This window comes from Rhopilema esculentum, chromosome 15 (genome assembly GCF_057945365.1).
Source record: "Rhopilema esculentum isolate cy_ngs chromosome 15, ASM5794536v1, whole genome shotgun sequence".
Lineage (NCBI taxonomy): Eukaryota > Metazoa > Cnidaria > Scyphozoa > Rhizostomeae > Rhizostomatidae > Rhopilema > Rhopilema esculentum.
The window spans coordinates 4,003,400-4,030,242 of NC_142829.1; the positions used below are offsets into that span (position 1 = coordinate 4,003,400).

Sequence of the window (26,843 nt, forward strand, 5' to 3'; positions counted from 1 at the left end):
TTAAAAAGTGGTTAAACATTTTACACAGGAGCAGTTTGATAGAAGATACGGTATAGGATTCTTTGCGTCGTGATTGCAGAACAAACGTTGCGTCTGATTCCGGCGAACTACCATTACAAGATATTGCAGAAGCTGTGCCGGCAATTAGGCCGCCAGGCAATTTGTGTATCTTCATGTTGAACGGTGCCTTGTGTATCTTCACGTCATGTTGAACCAATTTTCGATGCAACAAAAATGCATGCAATTCGTGCATAAGTCACCAAGTATTAAAGATGCTGTTGTCTATATCGGCAGCATCGCCTTCGTTGTTGCTTGTGGCACTTGGGTGATGGCTTTTGGGAAATGCGTACCCTAGCGCCTGTTCCCGAAATACTTTGATGATACTTACCCACAGATTGTTGGTAGGATTGTCGCTGAAGTAACAGGAAAAAATGTAGGCTATTGAAGAATGCTGATTACAAAAACGATATTGACTTATGCATCACAGTTTTCATGAGATTGCAAACTCATTTTTATAGCAACAAATCAAACGGAAAAGATAGTGCAAATTACAAACCTTATGTTGGCATTGATATCACTGAGAAGATTATACTTTTCGAAATATTGCGACAGTTCACCGGATAAAGCATCCAATGGCCAGTCCATAACCCAGTTGATTTGACAACCTGATAGTATTCCCGGATAATCCCTGCAAAAAGGCCATGATGGTGTTAAAATTTCCAATGTATCAACATGGCTTGGCGAAGTCAAGCAAATTCTTGCGAGAATGGGGAACTAAGATGCGGAGCATTGTATTATACCGAGAGAAACACTATTGTGCTATAGTTACTGTACTAATTCTTATTCTTATAAAGGATTTCTCGGTGTTAATGAACTAACTTAAACAATATAACAAATAATGCGGAAACCAACTTGAGAATTTCGAGTAGAGGAAAGGTTTTATTAATTTGAAATATCAAACTATAGTTGATTTAACATACAATGAAGGAGACATAATGTTGAAAAGAGACTTTTCAAAGATATACCTTGACATATTTCTGAAAATCGAACTTCCAGGTTGAAGGCAAATGATGATATGAAGGTTGAGCTTGACACGAATTTCGAAGAATCTAACAGGATCTGATAGAAAGCCGGAATACTCTTTCTTGATCGACGGAAGCAAGGCCTAAAAGCAGGATATTTGTATCCAATTTTTGGCAAAAATATGGATAAAAAATTGATGGTAAAAGTTATATACACTCAATATCATTCATCGATTAGATATTCTGCACAAAAATGATTGAAGTCTGATAAAATTCGTGTAAATGCTATGGCGCAACCGGCACGCTTTGCAACTGTCATTCAAAAGACCGGCCTAATATCTGCATGAAAATACAAAACACAGTCAATTTTTCAAGACAACTGCCGCTAAGCATGCCGGTTTGCGCAACGGCCTTTTCGTAAAGGATAAAATAAAGGCATCGTCTTCATCAGACAGTATGAACGAAATTCGTAAATTGTTGATGACCAAACCTATGGGACTTATTTGCAGGAGCGTTTAGTTCAATCATTCAATTAAAACCACGTCTAATTGCTTGTAAGACTTGCACACTTACAGCGATTAGGCTCCGCAGCTCCTCTTCAGTAAAAAGAAGTGGGCAGCTACCAGTGCTGAGAATATTATTAACTGCGTCCAAATATGATTTATCACGAAGGTCGGTTTCCTGCAAAGGAATATGATCACCATGAGTGAAACTTAGCACGACCAATGGTTTGTTTCGATAAATAATTAAAAACCTAACACTGCACTTTACATCTTTATCCGTCTAGAAAAACAAACATCTTTCTTATGACATTCAGAAGCAAATTGACAGATAAGTCTGCCCATATTCTTGGTAAGCTAATCATACAGGCATTCCCTTATCCCCCTTATTATAAAGTTTTGCAACTTAGTAGTCTCTAAAATGACTCTAACTTGTTCTGGATGAAAGGGAACACTAGTTCGGTATTAGGAGAAACTATTTCCACGTACACGGGTCAATTATCCAGAAACTTGCCCTGGCTAGAAAGTATTCCGAGGATCTATGTGTTGTTGAAATTTATCGCACAAAAATTCAAAGTATATCGATTTTGTACCTGAATCATAATGCAGTTTATGTTTCCTTAAGTTTTATATATACTTTCTTTATACTAATGTTATTATACTAAAGATTACAATAACGTAGCGCATACCTCGAGTAAGACGGCTGTCTGCTTTCCCTCGCAACCGGCTGTTCTAACTGCAGATCTCAGGCCATCGAAAAATGAGCTCTTGTTAGAGTAATCAATAGGATGGATGGGAATATTGAGCATGTACAGTACAAGCTTGATTAGAGAGGATAAATGTGTTCCGATAGACCCAATCAATAGGGCGTTACCACTGAAAAGAAGACAAAGAGCTTAGTTGTACTAAAATACCACGATAATAATTCAAGATTTAGGCTAAACGCAGGATGGACTCAATTCTTGAAAAATTTTGCACATTAAAGCTCTAAGAAACATACTGCGATGTTCAAAGCCTTTGAAAAAGAAGTGAGGGATGGTATTTATGATACATCAAAACCCCAACCACTTCTAGAGGGCAGAGCACTTTAACTGTGGTATGTTATGCTTCTTTTTTAGTTTTCCTTCAAAATGTTAATCTGCCTCACGAGTTTCACTTTGTGAAATCGTCACCCCTTATGCATCCTTGAAAAGGCAGCAGTCTGTAATTTACTTATCTCTTATAATAACTATCCAGGCCTTCAAAGGCTTTGGGGCTCTTAGAAGTTGCTCTTTCCCAAACCTATGCCGGATACTTCTCTGGTATTACCACTTTCAACATCAAGATAGAGAGAAACTCGAGATTAGGTCAACACCACGTACCTCGCTTTGAAACTGACGATTCTGTGAACCCTTACTAAATGTCTCATGGCATGGTCGGAGAGAACAATAGGCAGTGTTTTATTGTATTGCTCGTTGTATCTTGTCAGGAAGACCTTAAGACAACTCGATACCTCAGTTATATTTGAAAATGACTGAAGTGCCACTTTGCGTCCAGAGCCTTTGCTGATTTGTGTTGCTGATCTTTGAGCTTGGAGATGGAAATCACTGGCGAATGTTGCGAAGAAAGTATTCTGAGAGTTTGCGGGGATGGATGGAAAGTGCTGCAAAAATCAATTCAAAGAATTAATACTAATAAAGCCTGCTTTAAGGCAATCGACAGATATAAAAGTTGTGTAAGCCACCTGTCAATCAATATTAGCCAATCAATAAGCGTGTTAGTGGAATCACATTCACTGATTGGTCAATTTGTTATTAAAGGATGACTGAAGCCCCTCAAGTATCTGTCGATTGGCATTAAGCAGGTAGATATCTTGAAGGCCATGAGAAATTTTGGCATCAACGTCAAATAAAATACATGTTACCATAAGCATTTACAGACAATAAAGCAATCACTAAAGGCCTGTAAATTTTTGGCTTGGAATCAAGATAGACATCATTCAGGATTGCGAAAATGAGAATATGCAAAAGATTACTTTTAGTGGAAAAGGTTTTCCAGCCTATCCCACGGACAAAAAGATAACACTAAAGTGGTTCTGAAAAAACTGATCTGTTTTTGCATTAACAATCAGCACGGATTTTGTCGTAGTGCACAGTAAAAAACCAATACAAAATAAAAAATCTAAACTTCAGCACTAGAAAGTATGCAAAACTGAGAGAAATCCATATAGAATACTTTTACTGGTGGTCGAGGAAAATACCAGAAAGGTGGCCAATAAATAAGCTTGACAAATTATGGAGGGTGACTTGGTAAAAAAATATATGAGGACATCTTCAACTGAAAATTTTATATGATGAGAAAAATCCTTCATCGTCAAAAAATACAGGAAAAGATGTTCGCTGTAAAAGTGAGCTACGATTATGAGCATAAAACCAAAGAATCAGTAAAATGATTTTCTGCATGAGCAGAGTAGCAGCGGAGTAAGACGTGTACACACTATTTTATGAAACATTACAAAACAAGCGTATAACTAAGTACTTAATGTATTCTGGTTTTAAATTTTGTAACAGGAGCAAACCTGTTTGGTGACTGCCTTTATCGTTTCCTCAAACCAGTTTAAATCAGCAGCTTGTGCGATGCGATCTTGGAAGACCCTTCTTGCCTCATACTGCCAGAACGATATCAGGAAGTTCTCATCGTCTGCTCGTATTTCTTCTGGACAATTCTTCAATGACTGAAAGATTCTTTGCAGGTCTTTCAGACTAAACTGGTAGCTTCTTCTACCTGGTATTGGGCTAGGCCTGAGCACGTCACAGACTGATTCAAGAAGGCTGCACGAGGCAGCAACAATCTGCTCCTGTATTTCTTGTGAAAGACCATTAGACTGATTTGCGCACATGTTCGCTTCAAGCATTGCTGTTACGATGGTTTGTCTTATGTTCTGGGTGGGCTCCGGTAACTGTATGATGTTGAAGTGGCGCTGAAATATAGCAGGGAATATCAATATTTGACTATCTTATACACTATCATTAACACGCCTTTATTGTATAAACAAAATCATACTGAAGGAAGATATTACCTGACTTTGGGTGAGACTCCAGTCCCCAGTAAGAAAAATATTACTGGAAGATTTAGCCTGAACCTCTTAATTACAAATGTAATTGCGAATTGCGAAGTACACTATTACAGAACTGTTAATAAAAAGTACATTAACGTGAGCTTGAATTGATAATAATTAGAAGCTACTTTCTCTATACAATCATTGACAACAAAGGACTGAATTCTACAGTAACAAAGTCTATTGAATGTTTTTCAAGACGAACTGCTTACATCCCTCTCGCTCCTGCCAAGAAACATCATTTCATACAATTTTAAAAACATCAGCGCCATCCAGTTGATTCCTAATTGATACTTATGGTAGTATTCTATCACCAATATTATTTTGTTGAAATGGTGTCTTATGCTATCTTTAAAAAAACTTTAGCAGGATAGTATTGCAAGGACATTTGGCAGGGATTCCACAACTAGGAAAGCCAACTGCTACATATTTGATAGCAAAATAAACAGTTACGCCATCTTTGCTCTCAAGAAATCAGTGACTAGCACTGTTGATATCAATACATCCATGTTTTGATTGACATTTCGATGGGTTCCTGTATCTTGGATTATTAGAGAATGTTACCTTGAAAATGTCAAACTTTACAAGAGATTCTTAACTGCGTTCACAGCGATAGTCTATTTTTGAGCGTTTGATAGAAGATGCATCACATTGAGGGATACAACGAAAAAAACCTTACCAAAAGCCGATCTGATATTTTGGGAGTGTCAGACGAGCTGTGATTCAGTGGCAGTGACAACGAAGCAGTTATAGCTAAGCCTTCGATGAATCTACGATCAAATGGTTTCTTCAAGTTGAATATCATCTTGTTATCCAAGAGCTGCCTAAGAAACTCATTGGCAGATATGAAGTCATGGTCATCAGGCTTGGTTGTAGCCACGTGCAGATCATCACAAAACAAAATCATTTTCTTGTTTTCTTCAGCCCCATAAACAAACCCTACAAAGCAAGGCCAAAGTTTTAACAAGGCGGCAGTTTCATATGGCTACCTAATTTTGCAAACATACAATTTTCCTAATGAGAAGCATTGTGAAGAGACGTGTCTAAAAGACAACCGGAGCAGTAAACATCACCGTAGGTCGACGGAATAGACTGCCAGCTTTACACAGCGAGATTACACATTTTAATTGTCAAACCTAAGTTAAGGCATGACACATTTCATTCGTTCGAAAATCATTACGAGAGATATTAAAAGGCAAATTAAGGTTCCTTTACATGTTCTGGTTTATCTATTTAAGATCGTTTTTTAGTGTCACATTTTCTTCAAAATGTCCATAAATACACTGTAAAATTGATCTTTATTCTTTAAGAAACCATCAAAATCGATCTGTTAATATTTCTCCAAACATACAGGCGAAGTTTTGTGCCTATTTTTAATACAACCAAATATCTTACCCAAAAGTAACACAAATATTTAGAAAACAATCTAGCTAACCTTGTCTGTGATACAAAACGCTTTCCATGAACTTTTGCAGCGTCGAGGCCGTGGTACCAGCTGAATAAACAACGCGTTTAACGATGGTATTCCTGTCATCTCTACTGCTATAAAAATCATTTATCACACAGGTTTTGCCACAACCCTTCGGTCCTATAAGAAGAACATTCCTCTCGACAGAGGAGACCAGCTCCATCAAAAAGCGCGCTCTCATTGTATCCACGGTCTCGACAAAGTTATCTTCAAGAAGGTCCAGCGAGCTATTGTATGTTACTTCAGGAAGACGTACTTCCCAGTTGTCCCATTCACCAGATTCGTCGACATAGTAGTCGAAAACAGAGACATAGTGGTCATAATCAGGCAATCTAAAACGATAAAGAACGGTTGGCATCGTTTATAGCAAGTATTAAACATATAATGCTTTCCAAATTTTTTTAGCAAACAGTGATACCTTTTTCTTCTCTTTGAAACAATGCTGATCAGCTTAAAGGCTTAGAGCTAGTTCACTGACCTGGCATTTTCTTGCAGGAGGGGGCATTATTCCAGTATTTTTCAACAGGAAAATGACCATGTTTTGAAAAAGGATCAGAGTTTTGAAAATTTCTTGACAATGCCGTTGCTAATGAATGCACACCTTGAGCTTGATAAACCGAGATCAAAATTTGGCAAAATTTGGCAAAATTTGGCAAAAAGCTTCAGTTCCATAGTCCTGCTGTATTATGCAGTTGAGTTAAAGAGAAGGCAGTTGTCAAGTTACCTTTTGTCAAAAATGGCAAAAACTGACTAATGTTGTCACCATGCTTTAAAGCCTTGTTCTTTTAAACACATGATCTAATTGTAATCCTCTTCCAGAACTCTGACAGTAATTCTGATTTCTGGTACTTCGATTTTCAATTCGTTTGAATCACAACTCACTACCTGTTACGTCGATTTTCTATATCACTTGCCAAAGTACTTCTACTGTTAGGCTACTGATAGACCAAGAACGCAAGAGTACACATCTCTTTTCTCGGATTTTCGATGCATGTTACATAAGCACCAATCATCAGCCATAGCAATTGGATTAAACAAATGAGTTTGCTCAAACTAAAGGTAAGAGTATTAGGGGATATTGAGGGTACTTACGCCGTGCTTACAGCAAGAAGGATCTGACTGAAGCTCCTTTGATCTTGCTCTCGTGTCAAGAGGCCTCCGAAGGTCCAGATCAAAGAAAAGACAAAGAGCCTTTCCACGTGCAAATCACCGCCTAGATCTGTGTGCTCTTGCAAAAGAGCCGTTAGCATACTCAAACAAGAGGAAAACAATACATTCTCTGACAGCTTCAAACATGGCTTGGCTTCTTGCTCCATGAAAGCAAGGATAGGATCAAGCACTTTACTGAAAGCTCTTTGCAAGATGTGGACATGTTGTGTTGGCCTCCCCGCCAACCATGCATCAGCCAGAGGTCTCCATCCAAGCACTCGGTCGTCCATGAAGACGAGGCCCATGCGTGAAACAATAGATGGATCAGCCTCTTCAAGAGAACAGCTTTCAAATAAAACTTTCAAATTTCCAGTTACTTGCATTCTTTCCATGTTTGGTAAAGTGAGGTACTAGAAGGGAAAATTTGGTAACAGACATTTGGCTTTCACTCCCTAATCTAAGGTTGCACAAAACCCAGTGAAAATATATTGCAACATGAAGGTTTCTAGATTACTGTTTCAAATCTTGGAATTTCATTCACAATAGTCAGCAATCTTGAGTCCTTCGTTGACAATCTGTAAGAGGGCTTCTCTTCCAACATGCCAAAACGTACTTAAAATTTGAAATATTGAGATAAAAACATTCAAAATTTGCTTTTTATCAATTAGAACCTGTGTAGAGACAACGATTGGTACTACCTCTTTCGACCATATTGTTCAGCTCTTACAAGAGAAATCTTGAACAGGGTTAACTGTAACCACTTCATCTAGACACTCGTGCTATTGAGCAGCGAGCTTATGTTTTGTACCTGTTTTTGTATATAGCAGAAAATGGCAGTTCAGTATTTACAATCTTGCTTCTACCTCCACAATAAGGACATTATCAACAGATAGCAGTAGTTTTGTTAAAGTAAAAAGACAGTTCGCAATAAAAAAGTGCATTTTAGAAGATGCAAATGCCATTAGAATGCTCACCTTTCCACGATCCAACACACTTTTCAAATTTCTGCACCAGATATCTTGCACAGGAGCATCGAAGCAAAGCCATGTTGTTGTTGCAGTGCCCGTATGTTTATTCGATCGTTTCCAGATTGACGTAAAAACACCGTCGGCCCAGTCTCCTGACGGCTTTATAAAGCCAAACATTAAATTGATATCCGAGGTAGCTAACACGTTGATACGTTCTAATTTATGCAGCCTCGTTTTGCTGCTACCAACCAAAACTTTACTTGAGGCATGCTCATTCAAAGCCTCGATTAGGTTTTCAATGCAAGCTGTTTTTCCGCTCCCACCATTGCCACATACAATGATGCCTTAAAAGAAAAAACAGTTTATAGAAGGTCTTGCATTTTCATAACAAATATTAACAGAATGAAAAATTTACAGAAAGAACTTTGAGAATTCCAATTCTGATACACAACTTATCCAAAAACATATTTTGCCAGCAACTTAACAATCGTAACCTTCAATTATGGAGAACCTTACCCCTAGGCTAAAAGGCACCAAAGAGATGCATGATTGAAGCTCAACCCTCTCTAAGTACAAACAATTGTAATTCCTTACCATGGTGAACAGTAGACAGCTGATACAGCTCTATAGCTTTAAGCATCCATGGAGGGTGTGCAACAAGTCCCTTCTCCGTTACAAGCTTTGTAAAAATTTCTTCTATTTCCTTCTCGTCTTTACTTCTGGGAGCAGTGATGCCTTCCAAGGCATGTGCAAACACATCCCTGATAGTCGACATGAAAATTACTTGTTCCTAGAAAGGAAAATGAAGCCAAGGTGCTTTTCAACTGCTAAGCAAGGGGAATTGTCTAAAGAAACTATGCAGAATACAGCTACAAATGTCAAGTATAGGATATCCAGCGAATCGTGATATGGACATATCAATCTACCTCCACGTACGTTATGTATGGTTAATTCTTTATTGCAAACCAGCTTGAGATAGCTGTCAGGGACTTAGAAACAGAATAGAAAGGCGTACCTCTTGTGACATCCTTGATCCGATGCATTCAATCAAAGCTTTCAGTACAAACGAATGTTCTGTTTTAGCCGGCCCTGACATTGTTACCGGAGTCGCCAATTTCCGGTCTTTTCCCCTTGGTCCAGATGTAGAGAATGTGTTTACAGATGAGACAGCGCTGCCAACACGTGTAGTTTCTACGTCCGTATCGTTGACTTTAGTCTGGGCGAGCTTCCTCTTCTGTCCTGCTCTTTTGGTTATTGAAATCAAGCTTGCCATGTTGAAAAGGACGTGTCTTTTCGCTTTCCTAGAAAATAAGTTAATTGGGTTTACTGTACCGAATTTCAAGATAATGTTTGAGATACAAAACCAATGAGAAGCAATGAATAAACCGATAGAAAAATGACCCAAAAAGTTTGGTCTAAAAAAATATCTATACCATGTTCTGGATAGAAATAGACCAGTCAGAAACGTGGGGGCATGTTTAGATGGTCCGATCAGTGCCGTTTGCTTACACTCTTTTTTATAAGAACCAGTAAATTTAAGTTCAGGCTGACTGTTCTTAATTTTTTTGGAAATCTGAGGCTGGATTATTCTTAATTTGTTCTTAATCTAATAGGGTGTAAGCAGTGCGAGTACTAGCTTTTTAGCTCTAGGGTAGTGTTCAGGCCTCATTTGCCAACAAAATGAATGAGACAGCCTTAATTTGCTGACAAATTTGAATATTCACCGAAAAAGCACCCACACATCGATAAAAATCCTCGATTTTGAGAAAAAACGTTGTTCAAAATTGCATTTTGCAGAAGCTCAGTCTCAGCTTTTTCTTAATTTGTTCATAACTTTTGACAAATTTTGAGGCTAGTGTTCTTATAAAATTGTTCAAAAAACAAAAAAAATGTTTTGGAGTCCAAAGGTGCAAACGAACCCTATCGGTCTACAGAATATCATTTTTTTTATTTTTAAAAGAAATCGTTCTAAATAAAACTGATAGATGGCGCGATGATCGGAGTCGGCCAATTTCCTGAAAGATGTCACTTATAAAGTTTTTGGAACAACATGGGTTTTTCTAGTAAATAATGCCAAAGGCATAATACCACTGGCACGTAAACCCATAAAGAACTCTTTGGGTTTGATCAAGTTTAGAAATTTTAGCTCAGAAAAAAAAAGATTGTACGACTCTTGAAAGCAAGAAGAGAAAAATCAAACAAAATACTAAAATATGCCATATTCCCGGAATTTTGCCTAAAATTCTAATGTCAATTTTATAAGCCTTAACTTTTTCTAAATATGCTCTGTTCGTATGTAAAACAAAAGAAATACTAAAAGAAGAAGAAAATATAACATAAGAGATACTTAAAAAAGAGGAAAATATTTATGTTGTTCTTTTTACGTGTCCTAAACAACAGCATTTGCTATAATTTACAAATATAATTCAAGTTAAAATTGATATTATAGAAAATTTGATTTCATATCTTTAGGTTAAAGAGGCTACTGTAACATCACCAAAAACAAAATTCCTTGAAGGGAAAAATATTCGCCCAACGTGGGGCTCGAACCCACGACCCTGAGATTAAGAGTCTCATGCTCTACCGACTGAGCTAGCCGGGCACGTCTCAATTGTGTCGATTTATTCAATACATCCATATTTCACTTCCGTTTCACTCATTTCAAAATGGCAACTGAAACCCAAAATCTTTCTCAGCAAAAGAAATCATTAATTACAATAAACTATCATAAAATACAATTTCTAGAAATTTTAAAAAAGTAAAACAATAAGTAAGATCCAAAATGTCGGTGACAATTGTTTTTTTGCGCCTTGCGTTAGCCCTGCAATATTAAACTTGTAGAACCAAAGTATTGTCCAACTTAGGATGAAAAGGGTCACACAGCTGGGGAAATTTTTGAAGGCATTAGCCAAAAGTAAAGTAAAGTACCACTAAGTTTCCTTTCTTTCCAAGTCCTATTTATTTGGTAGAATTTAGAAAATTGTTAGATTTTGCAATAGAGAGGATGCAGGAAACTATCGAACATTTTCGAAATGGCACGACCCGGTAACATATACTGTTCTTTGTTTTGTCCCTGTGTTTTTGTATGTCTGTGACTTTACTCAGGCAGGTCTGAAGACCCCATTTGGAATTATTTGCCAAGCATGAAACGTGAAAAGCAGTTGTCATGATATATGATTATATGTTGCATCTGCTGCTACAAGATCAATGCTGCCGTGAAGACAAGGTTATACATTTGCAGTCCATGAGCAGTGGTGCAGAGAGGGGGGACAGGGGGGGCAGGGGGGGGGGCAGTTTGCCCCAGGGCCTCGGCCTGAAAGGGGCCCCAAAATTATTCTGAAAATTTTTTTGAAATGTCTTTTTTTGAGAAACTGAAAATGCATTCAAAGATATATTTGTTAATGTCGAAAATGATGGCAGTAATTTCATTGGGTCCGTACACTGAGTCTTGTTTGAATTTAAGCCTATCAGCTTTATTTATTGAGTCTAGGGCCCCGAAAAAAGCTGAATAAACCTTAGATCACATATTTTACGGATTCGTCTTTTAAGCTGAATTTCCCTGAGTTTCGCAAAATCGTACTTATTGGAAGGGAGCCCTGATAAAAAATTAGGTAACCCATATAATCTTGTTTTAATCTATAGCCCGTTCAAGTGAGTTATGTTTGCATTTAGACTCGTTGCATAAAGCTATATTTTACTTTTGGGGCCCCTTTCGGCAAACTAGCATCAATAACGAACCGCTTACGTTTAACAATGACTCAAGCCTCATGACTCTTTCGATCGAGCACGAACTAGCAAGACAAATTGATTACGACAATATTATTGATCAGTTTGCAACTGAAAAGCAAGAAAAATTAACTTTTGAAGGAGAATAGAACTGAAAAGCGTAGTTCCATGGGATTTTTTAAATAAAAGTGCGTAGAATAAGAGTTTCCTTTCATTTTAAATTTTAATATTGCGTGGCTCATCAGAAAAAAAACAGTCAGAATTGAAGGAAGACATTTTGAAGTCCTCTTTAATCAGCTAAAAGGGTGTGGTCAAAGAGCGTATTTAAATCGGTTACCCTTAGAATTAATGCTTTTTATTCCTTTTTAAAGATATTTTAACCATATTCTATAACGTGCGCAAACGTTTGGAAATAATGGGCGTTTCCCATTTCAAAAGGGCGTGGTCTCGAAAAAATTTTCTTTCCGACTCTAGGGCCCCAACCAGGACTTTGCCCCAGGGCCCAGGTCGCCTCTCGGCGGCCCTGTCCATGAATGCCGCATCCTTCCAAAACCTTTATTGTACTGGTATCGTTGTGACACAGTTTTCTAGTGCCGCTGCTAGGCGTGACGGGCCTTGGAGCTAAAGTCATCACGACTCCCCAATTAGCAGCGAAGGTCCAACACCCTTGCTCTGAAATTGAAGGCTAGCATGAGCTTTATATGTTGTTTTGCAGCGTGGTTAAAATGTCCATCCTCTCTAAAAGCTTCCCGCGAATCTATGGCCTGGGGTTCCGTTTATACAAACAAGGTATGAATGTAGTGTTACGCGGCAAATAAAAGTGAGTCAACTTATGACATCATGGGGCCTTTACGGGAGAAATCCTTACCTGGAATGATGCATCATTGTTATATAGTCATTTGTAGCAGCATTATCACAAAGGAAGCAATATTTTTTCCAACTAAACTCAGTAAAACGTGATTGCAGTCTTTTGCAACAAGGTGTTGCGCTAACATCTTAACTTTTTCGAGGTGCCTTTCTTGGGTAAAGAAAGTCCCGACGACAGTTTTGATGAACTAAAACGTTACCAATTGGAGTTTTTTAACTTTCTCTGTATAATAATTGTTTAAATCAAGTCTTGCGCGTCTGTCACTGTGCTTTATGATGTTTGAGGCACCTTTTTCATAACGTGTACTGCCTTTCCATTTTAAAAAACTAGCTTGCGTATCACAGAGTTTTAATCCACCAAATTGCAGAGCAAATTTGAAGGAGGAGATGGTGGTAGTAGGGACGCTGAAAAATTTGCAGAAGTTGGTGACGAGTGTACGCAGTGTAAAACAATTTCAAACCATATATTCTGCTAGAAGGCTCTTTATCCTTTCTTGAAGATTTCACAAAAATTTGTGTATACTTTTAGGAAGTCCTTGAAGTAAATTAACCTATAAGTCTGCGACACTTTTCTACCAGAAAGTGAGCCGTTCATTTGTACCAGTTATCAGGATATAATGACCTGTGTTTACATCGAAATCACAAAAGGACATTACATATTTGGCTGGCATGTCCCCAATACCCAAAATAGCCCCTCCCCCAAGTAAATTGCTAAGGCATTGAATAACTTTATGTATCCTAAAATAATGATAAATGTCCCACGCTTAAGGTGCGTTAACGAATTTTTTGTTTTGGCATTCAAAAACTGCCTGTCGGTTATAAAAATCCCGCACATGCTTTTAGAGAAATCAGAAAAAATGACTACTTCCTTTATTAGCCCTCTTATTTATCTTTCAGGCCTTGAATACGAGAATTGTTCCTTACGTAAATCTACAATTTAAAAAAAACAGATTTCTTGCTTTTCTGAACAGATGCCCTTAGTTGTGCTACAAGTACTTTATTTTAGAATGTGGCCTCGTATATCATATAAACCTCAGTAAAAACTTTTCCCCACGGTCGATTTTGGGCGATTTTTAGTATGTTATAGAGGAAAAAATTTTGCACTGGATGGTAAAAAATTCGCTTTTCTACCATTTTGTTACCGGTTGACCTAGAATTGAACGCTCCACGATCTCACTAATTTAACTAAATTGATTCTTAGCCCTTCGAAGTTCAGTTTTGTGGCGCCGTCTCTGTTACTTTAATCAAAAATAATTTTACGCTACAATAAAGTAGCTTTGTAATTTGATTATTTACAAAAATACAAGTAACGATGTTGAATATTTTGCAGTTTCAACAATCTTTGCACTGGATCAGGTTTTCCGCAGTTCCATTTCCTTTGGTAAGCTAGCGAGCGTTGCCAAATTTTTTATCTAGGAGACTGTTTGCCCTCAAATTGTTTGGTTGGGCCTAAAACACTGCAGGTCATGTGAACAACGTTAAGGCCGGTCAGAGGTTTTGAAAATTTCAAAACGAGGAAACCCTAGCCGAATTACATCCATTTTTGTGATCTGCAAAGCAAATCTTCGTAAGGTGAATAATGTTCATTGTTAAAAAAGGCGTAGGATTTTTGGTTTTTTTCACTCTTCTTTTTCGCTTTCTAATTTCTTTCACTAACTCGCCTCCTTCTTGTTCAATCACTATTTCTATTCTCATATCTTTATCTACCTTACATTCCTTTCGCCATTATTTTCTTCTTTTCTTTCTCTCCTTCTTTTAATGGCAAAACGAACATTCCGGTGCTGAAGTCTTTCTTCTTTACGTTCGTGGCATACCATCTTATTAGGATACTCTTGTTAGCGCTCGTAAACTCAAATATTCAGTCACAGTTATACAGTTAGTCCCCGGTTAAAAGAAACTCAGGTTCTCATAACATATGTCTATTTTCTTATACAGCGAAACCAATAATAACGGTCACCTCGAGATCTGCGGCCAGTGAAGAAAGTCCCTGCCGAACTTATGGTCAAACTTTAATACAACTATGTAATGTGTGTGGAATTGATAGTTTTTTCAGCAACTGTCAATGACGCCTGCACAAGACTAAGACAGGAGGGGCAGTGTGGTGCTGAGGGCAAATAGTAGAATTTTAAATGATAATCACAAGAAACAAAGGTAAATCAAATAATTGTTTACTTCAGCATGTTTCTATGTATATATCAAGGCATAAAATAGGCGTTCTGACACATGGGCAAAAAAGTCAGTACCTTTAAGACGCCGTTGGTTTTTTAAGTTTATTATCGCTTTTTGAACCCACAGCAATAAGGATATTTTTTCTATAGTTGCTTAATTTCTTATTGAAATTAACATAATTAGAGTGGCTAAGCTAGCCATAAATAATCTACAAGAATCTATAATCTTATCTTAAAAGTTAATATTCAAGGACACTGCTTGCCCCTTCTGCTCCTCCTGGAAGAGGGAAAGAGGGGTTGCTGCCCCTGCAGCCCCTCCAGGGTAGGCGCCCCCTGACCACTGTACACTATAACCTTTTCACTTCATCTTGCTTGATACATCGCAGGTATTTCAAGTCCTAATTCAATCCAATAAGTGTATAAATTGCTTTAATTATCCCTCCCCCCTTGTTCCGACAAACTTTTTTGACAAAAGGAGATATGAAAAAACCTCCCCATAAACGCATAGCGGTCACCTCTCGAATAACGGCCACTAAGCTTGTTCCCCGAAAGTTGCAGCTTTTAGAGGTTCCACGGCATGCAAAATAAATGAAGCTGTCTGACGTTTACATGCTTTTTTTCTAAAGTTTCTTAAAAATCCCTTGCTTTTACGCGGGGACCTACTGTATTCAAATAAATTTGATTGGTAATATTGTGAGTTAATAACTTTGAGTACCCGAATGAAATAAATTTAGCTTTGATACTTAAAAGCACGAAATTTCGAGCATGTGCTCGTTATCATCGATACTTGATTGGGGGTCAGATTCCTGGGATGCCCTGGACAACACTGGGTATGTGACAAAGAGGTAAGCATGATTGAAGAAAAGCCTTGAAATGGGAAAGGGGTGATTGATTTAGAAGAGCTACATAATAATATAATAATTACAGCTTTTTCTTTCTTTAACTTTGGTCCACAACAAAAGTCATCGAACCAAAAAGACTATAATAACGGCCACGTCTGTTAACGAACATGCGTAAGCATTTGCTAGGTAGCATTTGAATCTAATTTCAAATATTGAAAAACTGCGAAATATTATTCTTTAAACCGGTTCGTGCCTGACATCAGGATGTTTTTTTGTAAATTCCTAAGATTTCCCTTACGGAGGCGTGGAGGCGTATTATACCTCTAGCGTTTTAATTTATCTTGACACAGTAGTTATTTTGCATATGACATCGAAGAGCGCCTGCTTTGCTGAATTTTGAACAGAGTAAGACGTAGTCTCGATTGGGTATCTGGCGCTAATCAATCACCGTCAAGGAAAGAAGCAGAATAACAAGCATGGTGGGGATCAGCTGATATCGAGGACACCTACACGAGCCTACAATAACATTACAGTGATAATTCGTTAGAAGTTATAAATGTTCATTTGTTATTTTTAATATCAAAGGTTTTACATCATCTCGCCCACTTCCTTGTGATTCTTAAATGATCACGCTCTTTTTAATCTGTAAAGGTGATTTTTGAGTGGGATTCACTGTTGTAATATTAAAAAAAATAGAATTTGACATGGAGAGGACAAGCTTGAGATAGATATGTGCGTGATCCCTTTTGATGAGATTATTTTCAAGTGACCTTAAAGTGTGTTTCTCTTTGTTGCAGTACCATGCATAAATTTGCGATTCAAACAAAAAATCTGAATTCCCACTCACTGTAACTTGTTCACCTTTCTTCCATTTTTTCAAAAATTTGATAACTTTTTCGCAAAAAGAAACATTTTCACCTGAAATTGATTGATGATAAACGTGTCTTAAGATATGGATTTTTGTAAAGGAAATGCGGGTAAAATTGCTCTATTTCGAGTAACGAGGCTGTGTGATGACTCCCAGTCGTGTCTATCAAGGTACTTGCCTACTGAATCTAAATCTATATAGCGTTGAAGGTTTAATAGAAATTAAGTCAATTTAAAAGCAGCTTCTGTTGAAGGATGGACCACTTTTCGTAAAAAACTGAAATTAAACTGAATGGAAAAACACAGATCTTATGTAAAAATCTGATAAAATAAATAAAACAAACTACTCACAGCTGGTTCAAGCAGACTTCTTCGACCATTCGTATTTTATCTGCCAGCATTTTGTATGACTTGAAGCCTTGAGCAGCCAGATGTGTTCGCAGTATTACAGAATAATCAGGCTTCACCAGGCAGATTTCCCTAAACAGATTAAGCGTGGACTGCGGAATAGAGAGTCTTGCTTCAGCAGTGCTGGTAGCTGTTGTGAAAATGGCCAGAGACGGCATCACGGAAATCTGGGGGTAGAGGGAATGTTACATTTAGGTGCTTCATATGATAAATGGCAGATTTTCAGGAATAGATAGGGGCAGTGCGTCATCTGAGGGTAGGGACTGGATAGAGGGGGAGTCCATGGAGGAAAGGGGTTCACAGATAAAAGAGTTCGATGGAGGAAGGGTGCTGATAGGGGTTTAAGAGAGGTAATGGCCGAGAGGGGATAGACTGATGAAGGGCGGGCAATGATAGAGGAGGAGTCAGTGGAGGGAGAGGGCCTATTAGGAGAAGCGTCGATAATGGGAGGGTGCAAGGCTCTTTTTCATAAGGTAGCAAACAAGCGTTATTGTCTCCAGAAATTACGGGTAAAGCAATTGAAGTCAACTGAAAAAGGAATAGGCAAACATGCTTGTGTATAATCAACATCATGATGTAATCCGAGAGAAACTGGCTTGCATTGGAATTTGCAACACAGATTTTATATATTATGTTGCGATATTAAGCATCAATAAAAGTCATATTCTATGCACCTGTTGCGAATCCAGCAAATAACAGATATTCTGCTTGCTTCGAATGGCGTTCAGAATATGTTGTGCATAGTAGGTTATCACAGAAACAGTAATAGACGATGCTTGCTGAAACTCGTCAAAAAGGCACCATGCTGCTTCCTGAGCTACACCAGTAAAAATTCTTCCTATTGAATTAACTTCAAAGTCTTTTAAACAGCTGATTGATATGAGAAACCTTCCAAGCAAGTGAGCAAAGCCTTTGATTGTCTGAGTCTTTCCTGTGGAGGCTGGGCCTTGCAAGCAGCCACCAAAGTTGCTGCTGACTGCCTGGGTGAGCGATACAAAGCACCGCTCTGTCAAAGAGGTCATGATGATTGGAAACTTGCAATTGGTGAATTCGTAACCATAGTCGAATTTCGTGTTTAGGACGTGAAGGGCAAGCAAGACTAGAAATAAAAAAGACAGAGTAAAGATTCGCAACCAACTTTAAACATGTCTCCGGTCGCAATGGTTGGTACGTCCATAGCATTAAACACAAAGTCAACCTAGCTTTAACAAGTTTCACAGATCTCGACTAATGATCATTTTCATGAAACTCAATTTATGGTATTCAGGAAGGAGTTTATGAGACCGCCAAACTGAGTAAACTTATCCAGCATCTTCTCTTTTAAAAACCTATTTCTTAGAAAACGCTGAATGGCGGAAATTAATGTTCAACAACATGGAATTCCTCACGTTCATCTGACTCATTTTCACTGTTTTCAAAGTAGAAACGAAGATTTCGCTGCCATTCGAAATCAGAAGCCTCTCTCAGCTTTCGTCGTCCCAGATCTTCAAGAATATCACGTAAATAAAGGCCAACCTAGAAATAATAGACAAATCTAACAGAAAAAGGAGACAATATATAACTATTTGTTTGTGGAGAAGGGTTGTTAAAGCTTCTGCATATTGTCTGATAAAACAAGTGCAATTTCCTGAACTTTGGATTTCTGCGCAATAAATAATTTTAATACAGATAGGGATTTCACAACAACTAATGGCTACAACACGCACAATTTCTTATACAGAAAAAGGAAATCGCACATTAAGCAAAGCAAAATTAGCCTGCGTGCAGACTCTGTTGACAAAATTGAAAACAGGAGAAAAGGTAGAGACAATTTTCTTGTTCACAGGTTCCTCAGAATCAAGGAACCGAAATTGATTGGTTGGGGGAATTTCAATTGCTTTTTTCAGTTTTCAAAGTGGCGCCTTCGAACTGAAGTATAAATGTTTGACATCAGGCTTATAGAATAGTTCTTTTTGTTCTTTTGAACAACTAAAATTACAGAAAAACACTGCACGCTAATGAGTTGTTGTTATAGTGCTTAGAATAAAATGTTGATGTCAGCGAACAAGAAAAGCGACTCTGTTACGCAGACTCTATTTTCTCTCCTCTTTTAAATTTCCGAGTCTGCACGCATGCTAAGCAAACTCGGATTCAGACCTTCTTGTTATAGTGCACGTGATGTGAATTATTTAGTTATATGCATCGGGTTCATTAAACAAGAATACAACAAGCGGGTCAGCGAATCGCTCAAATTTTACAATAAAATCTCAATGAGTAAAGTTCTTATCGGTTTGTCACTGGAGGCTACATTTCAAATGGTTTCACCGCACCATAGAAAGCCCCCGATCGTGAAGCCTGTAGAAAGCATCGACTTGCAGATAAATGGTTCACCCAATAACTGCCCCCCCCCCTCTTCCACGAGTGCCAATGGTTCCCGGACACTGAATTAGTGCATTTAGGTTTTCATTTACTACTCAGCCCCCCCCCCCCCCGCTGTTTCGCTATGCTTTAGCTGCAGGGCCGTCAGAAGCGGGGAGCTCACTCTCCCCCCTCCCAAATAATTGTCATGCTGTACTATATTTCCACCATAATAGCGTACTAAATGGGAAGCAATACAATAGACACCCCCCAACATGAATTTCGTTCTGATGGCACTGAGATGAGCAGGAAAGGAGGCCCTTGTTCTCCCTTGCCACTGCCCCCCCCTCACAAGACAACAGGCATGAATGAATAATTTGAAGTTGAGAGAAACTTCTGAAACTCACACTTATCAGTGATTCGAGGCGAGACTGATGCACAGCGCTTAGTGCTACATCGGAATTCCTCCAGGCACCACGTGCTATGATCTGTGGGATTTTATTAAACAATGTTGTGTACCTCCTGAGGGCAATGGCCAAAGCTTTCCTTTCGACGCGGATTTCGGATATTCCCTGAAATAATATCATGTCGAATAATTCAATATATTATATGATTCGCCAGATGGTTCATAAGATTATATTGATATTGATAACATTTCATTTATTTGAAATGCATAACATATGACTCAGTAGAGATGACCAAGAACTGTAATTGAAAACACGAGATATTAAAGTAAAGAGCAAGGTGAGAATAGCTGCACCTAAAGACAAATTATTTCTTGCACTTAAAAACATTCAGCATTATAATTGCAAGAAAGAGCGGAAAGAGTCATATAGTTTCGCGTTCTCATTAAATCCTGAAAGAACACTACACTCCTTGGCAAAATTGTTGGCAGACCTACATAAAATCTTCACAGCTTTGGTTGGACGCATAGACACTTCTAATGATGGAGTCGACATTGCTTGAAGGAGAGGGAAGAACTTAGCGACATCGCTGATGGCTTAGGTACAGTGGCGTAGCGTCCGGGTATTCAAGGTATTCAGTGAATACCCTGAGATTTCTCAGAAAATATATTAATACGACGTATACTTGTAATAACTAAAAGATGTTTATGGCCTATTGATTCTGGTTGAATTCGTTACCTTCGATATTCTACATTTTGTACAAGTACAAAATATCACGAAATTAGTTTGAAACAATAACGCTGCGACGCATAGAGAAGCTGGGAGATCTTTAAAGCTAATTTTGAAGATTGAGTTACTTCATGTTGAATGGAGATCGGTCATGAATACGCAGTGAATACCCTAGACGGTTCTTCAACCAATCAAAATGCTCCTTTCCATGAATAATATTTGCCGTTAATCAGCTAAAACAATGGTCTTGTACGCTGAGAAATATGCAGCGTACAGCCTCAAAGTTGGTTCAAAAAAGTCTCGTTTTGAGATCGATATAAACAGTTAATGGACGTCGGAGCTGTTGGAGTGGTGGATCTTCATCGAAAACAGTAAACATGACTTCATTCAAAGCTATTGCAGTGTCCGTATTACTGTTAAATAATCATTCTCTCATTTGACCCCTAATCTTAACCTACCAACAGCAAAGTGGAAAATAAAGGTAGGCATCTATTTAATGCTACACTGACTCAGATCTGTGCCTCTTGAAATGTCAATTAAATTGTTATTGCTTGTCAATCAGGGATGCTTCTGTTTGTATTATGTGATAGAATTTAAGTAAATGCAGATAGGCCTGAATAATATCCTTATAGTTGCCTGGTGCATTCACTTATATTGTTGGCCTATTTTGTTTGCATTATTCGAGCCCATTTATTTTGCTTTATTGTGCAGTCTCTCGTCTCATTACCTTCGATTCTTTCAATCATTAACTTGTATTGAAAATATCACGATTAAGCCATGAAGAAGTCTAGACTGCATCCACTGCATAACACAAACTATTTATAACTCGTGTAATGCCCTATGTGAATAACTTTCGAAAGCCCTTTTGTATTAAGGTATCAAGAGAAGGTGTTTACAGTTACTTCCTCTTTACATCAGTGCAAATTTTAGAGGATTTAACCACAACAAAATTTTACTGACTTTCAATGATACGTTTTGATTTGAATTACTTTTGATGAAATGGTTAGTGGTATTTTGATGCGATAAATAAATTCGAAGAGTATATTTGCGTTGGGTTCTTTAGCAAAGTATCGGTTTCATCATAGTAATGCCCTGACAGTGCAGTACTTGCCAACCGAACCAGAAAGAAAATTAGATAAATTGTCAATAGCTAGTCCTTTCAATCTTCCTATTATCCCTCCTATTTCCATCAAGCCCCATCAAGCCACACCTTGCCCCACCCTTTTGTTAAATAGAGAATACCCAGTTGAAAAAGTCACGCTACGCCACTGCTTAGGTAGCTAGCTAAATCCTAGGGCTGTTAACTTTGAATATGACTTTTGCAGTGTTCCGACTACTTTTTAGCGAAAAATGTATATATCTTTAACAGGATGATAATGACAAGAAAAGGATATTTCTTATTAAATTTTCTTCTAGTCTGTATAGTATTTCACCGTCATATGTACTTATGTTAGAAAGATTTTCTGAATAGATTTTAATAATGCTTGAATGACAATAAAAAGTGCAGTTGAAAACGCCTGGGGGAGTGAAAATTCAAAGTTTTATTGGCGTTTGGGGTGGGGGGGCCCATTTGGAAATCGAGAGTACCGAACTACATGGGAAACAATCCTCAGACCACGAAAAAGCAGTGTTTTGTAAAAAAATGTCCATAAAGAGCATACCTTTGGAAAATATTGCAATAATTGAAATTTGGGTAAAATTTAGCAATAAAAATAAGTGAAAAGGGGTCGATCAAATTGGCAGTAGATCAATAAGGAAATCACTGTTAATCAATCCAATATGATGATTAATCAATAAGATTAATAAAGAAGCAAAATGATCAACTTGGATATCAAGATAAATCAAAGAGGATTTTCATGATAAACAGGAATGTTGTTTGCGCATATATTTAAAAAACCACAATTTATTCATGACGAAGTCCAAGGATACAAAAAAATACCAACCGATTCACATTCCAATGTCCAAATATGAAAAAGATTGATGAGTACGACTTGTGATGGATACTGTAAGAAGAAAAGATATCTATTGTTATCTCCATCTTTTAAGAGGCTTTTGAAAATAATGAGAATAACTGATTTATTTGATACCGATAAACAGGATAGCGTCAAGAACATTTAAGTCTATTAGTTAACAATTTGATAAAACTTCCAACCCTATTTGATAAACGCAAGGACTAATAAACGAGACAGTAAAACGATAACAACACATTATATATGTTTTCATTCTAGGAAAATAAGTGATCTACCCATTTCGGTGTGATAATTTACTTCAGAAAGTTGAGGTTTCTCTCAAATTTCCTTCAATGCGATTTATCTCCCGCTTTGGAGCTTGCAAAAATGAATCTGATCGCGCTAACAAATTTCGTTTCACTGTTCCCTCATCAAAAAACAAGAAATCTTGAGAACGAAATCAAATCGATATTTTAAAGATCTAAAAGAATCGCCAGATGTCTTTATGAATTTCGAATCTCGAATAAAATCTGATTCTAAAAAGTGAGACTGTGAAAAGATTAAATACCTTAAATGTCCAGTCTTCAATGGACATCCCATTTTCGATGTCAACACGGCATTGCTGCATCAAATTTTTCAGTGTAGACTTAGTTTGACTGAGCAACGATTTTAGCCAGCATTCGACACCATTTTCAAGACGAACCTGTCGTTCAAGGAATACAATAATGATTTATTGCCAATCAATTGAATATTTTCACAACAAAGAGAATAAAGCAAAAAAGGGTTAAAAACTTTGGCCCTCAAGTCCCTCAATGACTTAGTTTCACAATACCTGGTGAACCGTTTTCAAAAATGTTATCGTAATGCCAACATGATATTCAGACAGATCTTAGCTCGCCAACAAAATATCAGCTGGGCAAAAATTTCAAATGGGCAAAAAGTTTTTTTTCTTCCGATGCTGAAAACTTTAGAATAACCTCCCCTGGATTTACGACGGCCTCCTCCCAAAATGATTATTAGGAACTTTAAGTTGTATGCCTTTTCTGTGTAAGATATTTTCAATGGAGATGAAAAAGTTCAATGTCTCAGTTTAACGAGGGCCTCAATGATCCAATTGTCGTACAAAACGGCAGATGTCAAGGAAACTTTAAATCAGAAGATATGAATTAAAAATGATATTTATCTCAAATGTGTCTGAGAGAACATGGGTGTAAAAACATTAGATCTACTTAACACATCTGCTTAACACAAGAATATTTTAGAACCCTTCTTATAGACAATGGCAAAGGCAAATCTCTATAAACGAAGAATTATCCTTTGTAGACGTTTTGGTGCGCTTAACACACTTTTTTCATAATGGCTTCTAAGGGTTTGTTGTCACTTTCAATTGTAAATTCCCTACCATACAGGTACAATGCCTGCCAAAAGTCTTGGAACACTGACATCAATTTCCAAGGTCAAAACCAATCATCCCCCTCTCCCCCACGGAACAATGTTGGTTTACTATCAAACGGATTAGGATTTTAGGAAGCACTTTCTTTTGCGCTTCTTTTATGATATTTCTCTAAATCATCAACATTGTTTGAGGGGGAAGGGGGCGGAAGTAGCAAATTTTTTTCATGAAAGGATTGAAAGATATCAAAAGCAGCGTAAATTGGTGGGTGTTCCAAGTACTTTTGGCAGGCATTGTAGCTCTCAAACCTCTCAACCATTGCAAGAACAAGAAAGATAGTGCTGAACAGTATTTGTGCAATACATTATAAGCGACGATCAGAAATACCATACCTGTACATCTAAGTTTATCTTCTCACCGACAGCATCTGAAACGGCGACCATTTTCAAATGAGGCAGATCATTTTTCCACTCCTCCAAATTTGTCGTTTGCTCAAGGTTAATCGAAGAAGCCTTGTCAGTAAAGGTCCGGCCTTGCTTTGATAAAGGTTTCTCCTCTTGCCCATCAATAATTGGAGATAACATTCGATCCATACTGCCACTTCTCTTCCGGTCAGGGGTGTACACGAGTCTTTCTACTACATCCTAGAATTCAGGTAAAAAAATGTGATTTTGACAGTAGGTGTTTCATGCAGCCGATAAAGTGAAAAACTTTGCATTTATTTTGGCCATCCTCATATTTGCCTAAGAGTCAAGTATACCATCAAGTCAAGTGTACTTTTAGAGATAGTGAAAACCCGATAAACGATACAAATGTTGCTAATAATCAAAGCATTTATTGTTGTTCTGTTCTTTGTTTAGACGTCAAACATTTTTCTTTGGAAATTTCATCCTCAGTACACCAATTTTGACAAAACTTTTTATTACATCATAATGAAAATTACTCTTTAAGAACAAAAAAATCAAACATAACAGGGAAATTAAAAACGAAGAACAGAAAAGAAATGTAAAAGAAGGATTATAAAGTAATGAGCAAAAATTGAAAAGATTTTCCACAACGACGAAAAAATAGGTATTTAATGATTATCTAAGAGTGAATGATTCCGCGAAGGGAAGTGAGTTTTTAAAAGCGTAAAGGACTGTCCGTATACATTGGTTGGTAGAAAAGTGCAAGTTAAAGAGGCAAGCAGCATGACGAAGTAGGGTGGCCAGTCCCTTCATCGATACTATTAGCCTCCCTAGTGTTGCCACAGGATCGAGACCTCAAAAAGTGGACCTTTTGAATCGACAACCTTTTGCGCTGCCATCAAGCGATCTAGCAACTTGCGCTTTCTGATCCTGTTAACTCCATATCCGCAAAACAGCTGACTTTCCCATCGGGATAGCAACTTTAAGCAAGCAATGCCTTAAACGCAACGCTGAAATATCGCAATGATTTACCGTTGATAAATTTTTCGTTGATAGAAGTTTAGATTTTCCATTTTTTTCGTGCTTTGCGAAAACATCTATTGAATGAATCCCACTGAAAATTGCCCTAAAATGACAAAGTCTCCTTGATTTGAAAAAAATAGTGCTGCCTTGATATCACTAGAGTGACAAAATACTAACCATTACTATAAAGTTTACATGATCCTGTATAGATTTATCAAATACCCTTCAGCAATTTCTTAAATTCTGGTACACTGATAGCCAATGGGCAAAAGTTTAGAAAAAATTTGTTTCAATTTGCCAATTCTATAAAGAATACATACATATAGGTTTTTAAAGATAACAAATGAAGCAGAATAGTGTTAAATTGAGAAATTTGAGACATTTCCTTAAAGATATAAAAAACTGCACAAAAAAGAAACGTTTGAGATAGAGATAACTTACGGTAAATAACGCCTCACAGAATCCAAATTGTAGGGCTTGCTTAGAATGTTGAGAAGTGAGGCATCGTTTACAAAATAAAATCTTGGAAATTCCTATACAAAATGAAATGGACATTAGAATCGTCTAATCATTGTTAAGAATGATGCATAAAATTGTTATTTGAAATTACAGGAAAATTTAATGCGTGCTAAAATATTCATTGTGTTATGTTGCGTGTAATATCATGTATTAAAGCTTTCTAGAATCAAACGTGAAGTGGGAAAAGGCGAAGAAACTATTAAAGTAACGTTCGAATACGTTTTATGTTAATATAAAATAACTTATAAAAGTCCAACTAAATTTCAGTCCCTATGCAAATAAAACACACTCTACCACCATAAAGTTAAGATTGTTGAATACTCAAATCCCATCTTTCAAAGGATCAAACTAGTGTTTCCTCCATGAAGACATGAGAGGCCTATAGAGTCGAAATACTTTAGGAGCACAGTAGGGTGGTGACTTTATTTTGATCGTTATTATCATTATCATTATTATTATTTTCATTATTATGAATTCATTTACAGTAGGCTGTTGAAACAGAGCTTATATACAGCTTACTAAGGCCTACTACAAAACCAAAGAAATAAAAGGTAAAATGAATACACGAAAATAGATCTAAGAATATATGAAAATGACACTAACATTTATATACATCCTATTTACAGTTGCATGTTCCTAATTCTTTGGATTTTCCTTGCAAAATTGCTGCTATGAGCTTTATGTCTATTGTGTAATCACCAGGCAATATAAATATATATAAACATATAAGAAGTGTAGCAACTGTAAGTACAGTTATCTATGTTCAAAGTGCTAGCAAACCTTTCGCTTTTTGTTTAAATATCCAGCCAGCGATTTAAAGCAGATTTCCAGCTCCTCATAAAGCCCCTTAAGCATCTGATTTTTTGGTACATCACCACCGACACAGCACTGCAAATCGAATTGAATACGAGCATGATTTATGAGTCAAAAGAGAATCGACACTCAGGATAAATTCAAAAGAATACATTTTGCATCCTTGTTCTTATCGTGTTAAAACGTC

The 26,843-nt window shown here is 37.3% G+C and overlaps 1 protein-coding gene and 1 non-coding gene across 3 annotated transcripts in view; both read right to left on the bottom strand.

Moving 5' to 3' along the window:
• LOC135685746 (dynein axonemal heavy chain 5) overlaps positions 1-26,843 on the bottom strand; it is an 82,492-nt gene that overhangs the window by 29,553 nt on the left and 26,096 nt on the right. For both annotated transcript variants that reach the window (XM_065201801.2, XM_065201800.2), the window contains exons 30-51: positions 26,624-26,731; positions 25,766-25,857; positions 25,334-25,427; positions 24,287-24,538; positions 23,070-23,204; positions 22,496-22,555; positions 19,827-19,991; positions 18,471-18,597; positions 17,757-18,181; positions 17,026-17,249; positions 9,220-9,505; positions 8,799-8,994; positions 8,211-8,548; positions 7,180-7,646; positions 6,055-6,419; positions 5,299-5,558; positions 4,080-4,481; positions 2,884-3,164; positions 2,212-2,398; positions 1,596-1,703; positions 1,026-1,165; positions 557-688 (exon numbers count right to left, since the gene is read on the bottom strand). In XM_065201801.2, the coding sequence (XP_065057873.2) occupies positions 557-688; positions 1,026-1,165; positions 1,596-1,703; positions 2,212-2,398; positions 2,884-3,164; positions 4,080-4,481; positions 5,299-5,558; positions 6,055-6,419; positions 7,180-7,646; positions 8,211-8,548; positions 8,799-8,994; positions 9,220-9,505; positions 17,026-17,249; positions 17,757-18,181; positions 18,471-18,597; positions 19,827-19,991; positions 22,496-22,555; positions 23,070-23,204; positions 24,287-24,538; positions 25,334-25,427; positions 25,766-25,857; positions 26,624-26,731 (4,844 nt within the window). The remainder of the gene's footprint in view (positions 1-556; positions 689-1,025; positions 1,166-1,595; positions 1,704-2,211; positions 2,399-2,883; positions 3,165-4,079; positions 4,482-5,298; positions 5,559-6,054; positions 6,420-7,179; positions 7,647-8,210; positions 8,549-8,798; positions 8,995-9,219; positions 9,506-17,025; positions 17,250-17,756; positions 18,182-18,470; positions 18,598-19,826; positions 19,992-22,495; positions 22,556-23,069; positions 23,205-24,286; positions 24,539-25,333; positions 25,428-25,765; positions 25,858-26,623; positions 26,732-26,843) is intronic.
• On the bottom strand, positions 10,734-10,806 carry Trnak-cuu (transfer RNA lysine (anticodon CUU)). The gene has a single exon. It is a non-coding gene; the product is annotated as a tRNA-Lys (tRNA).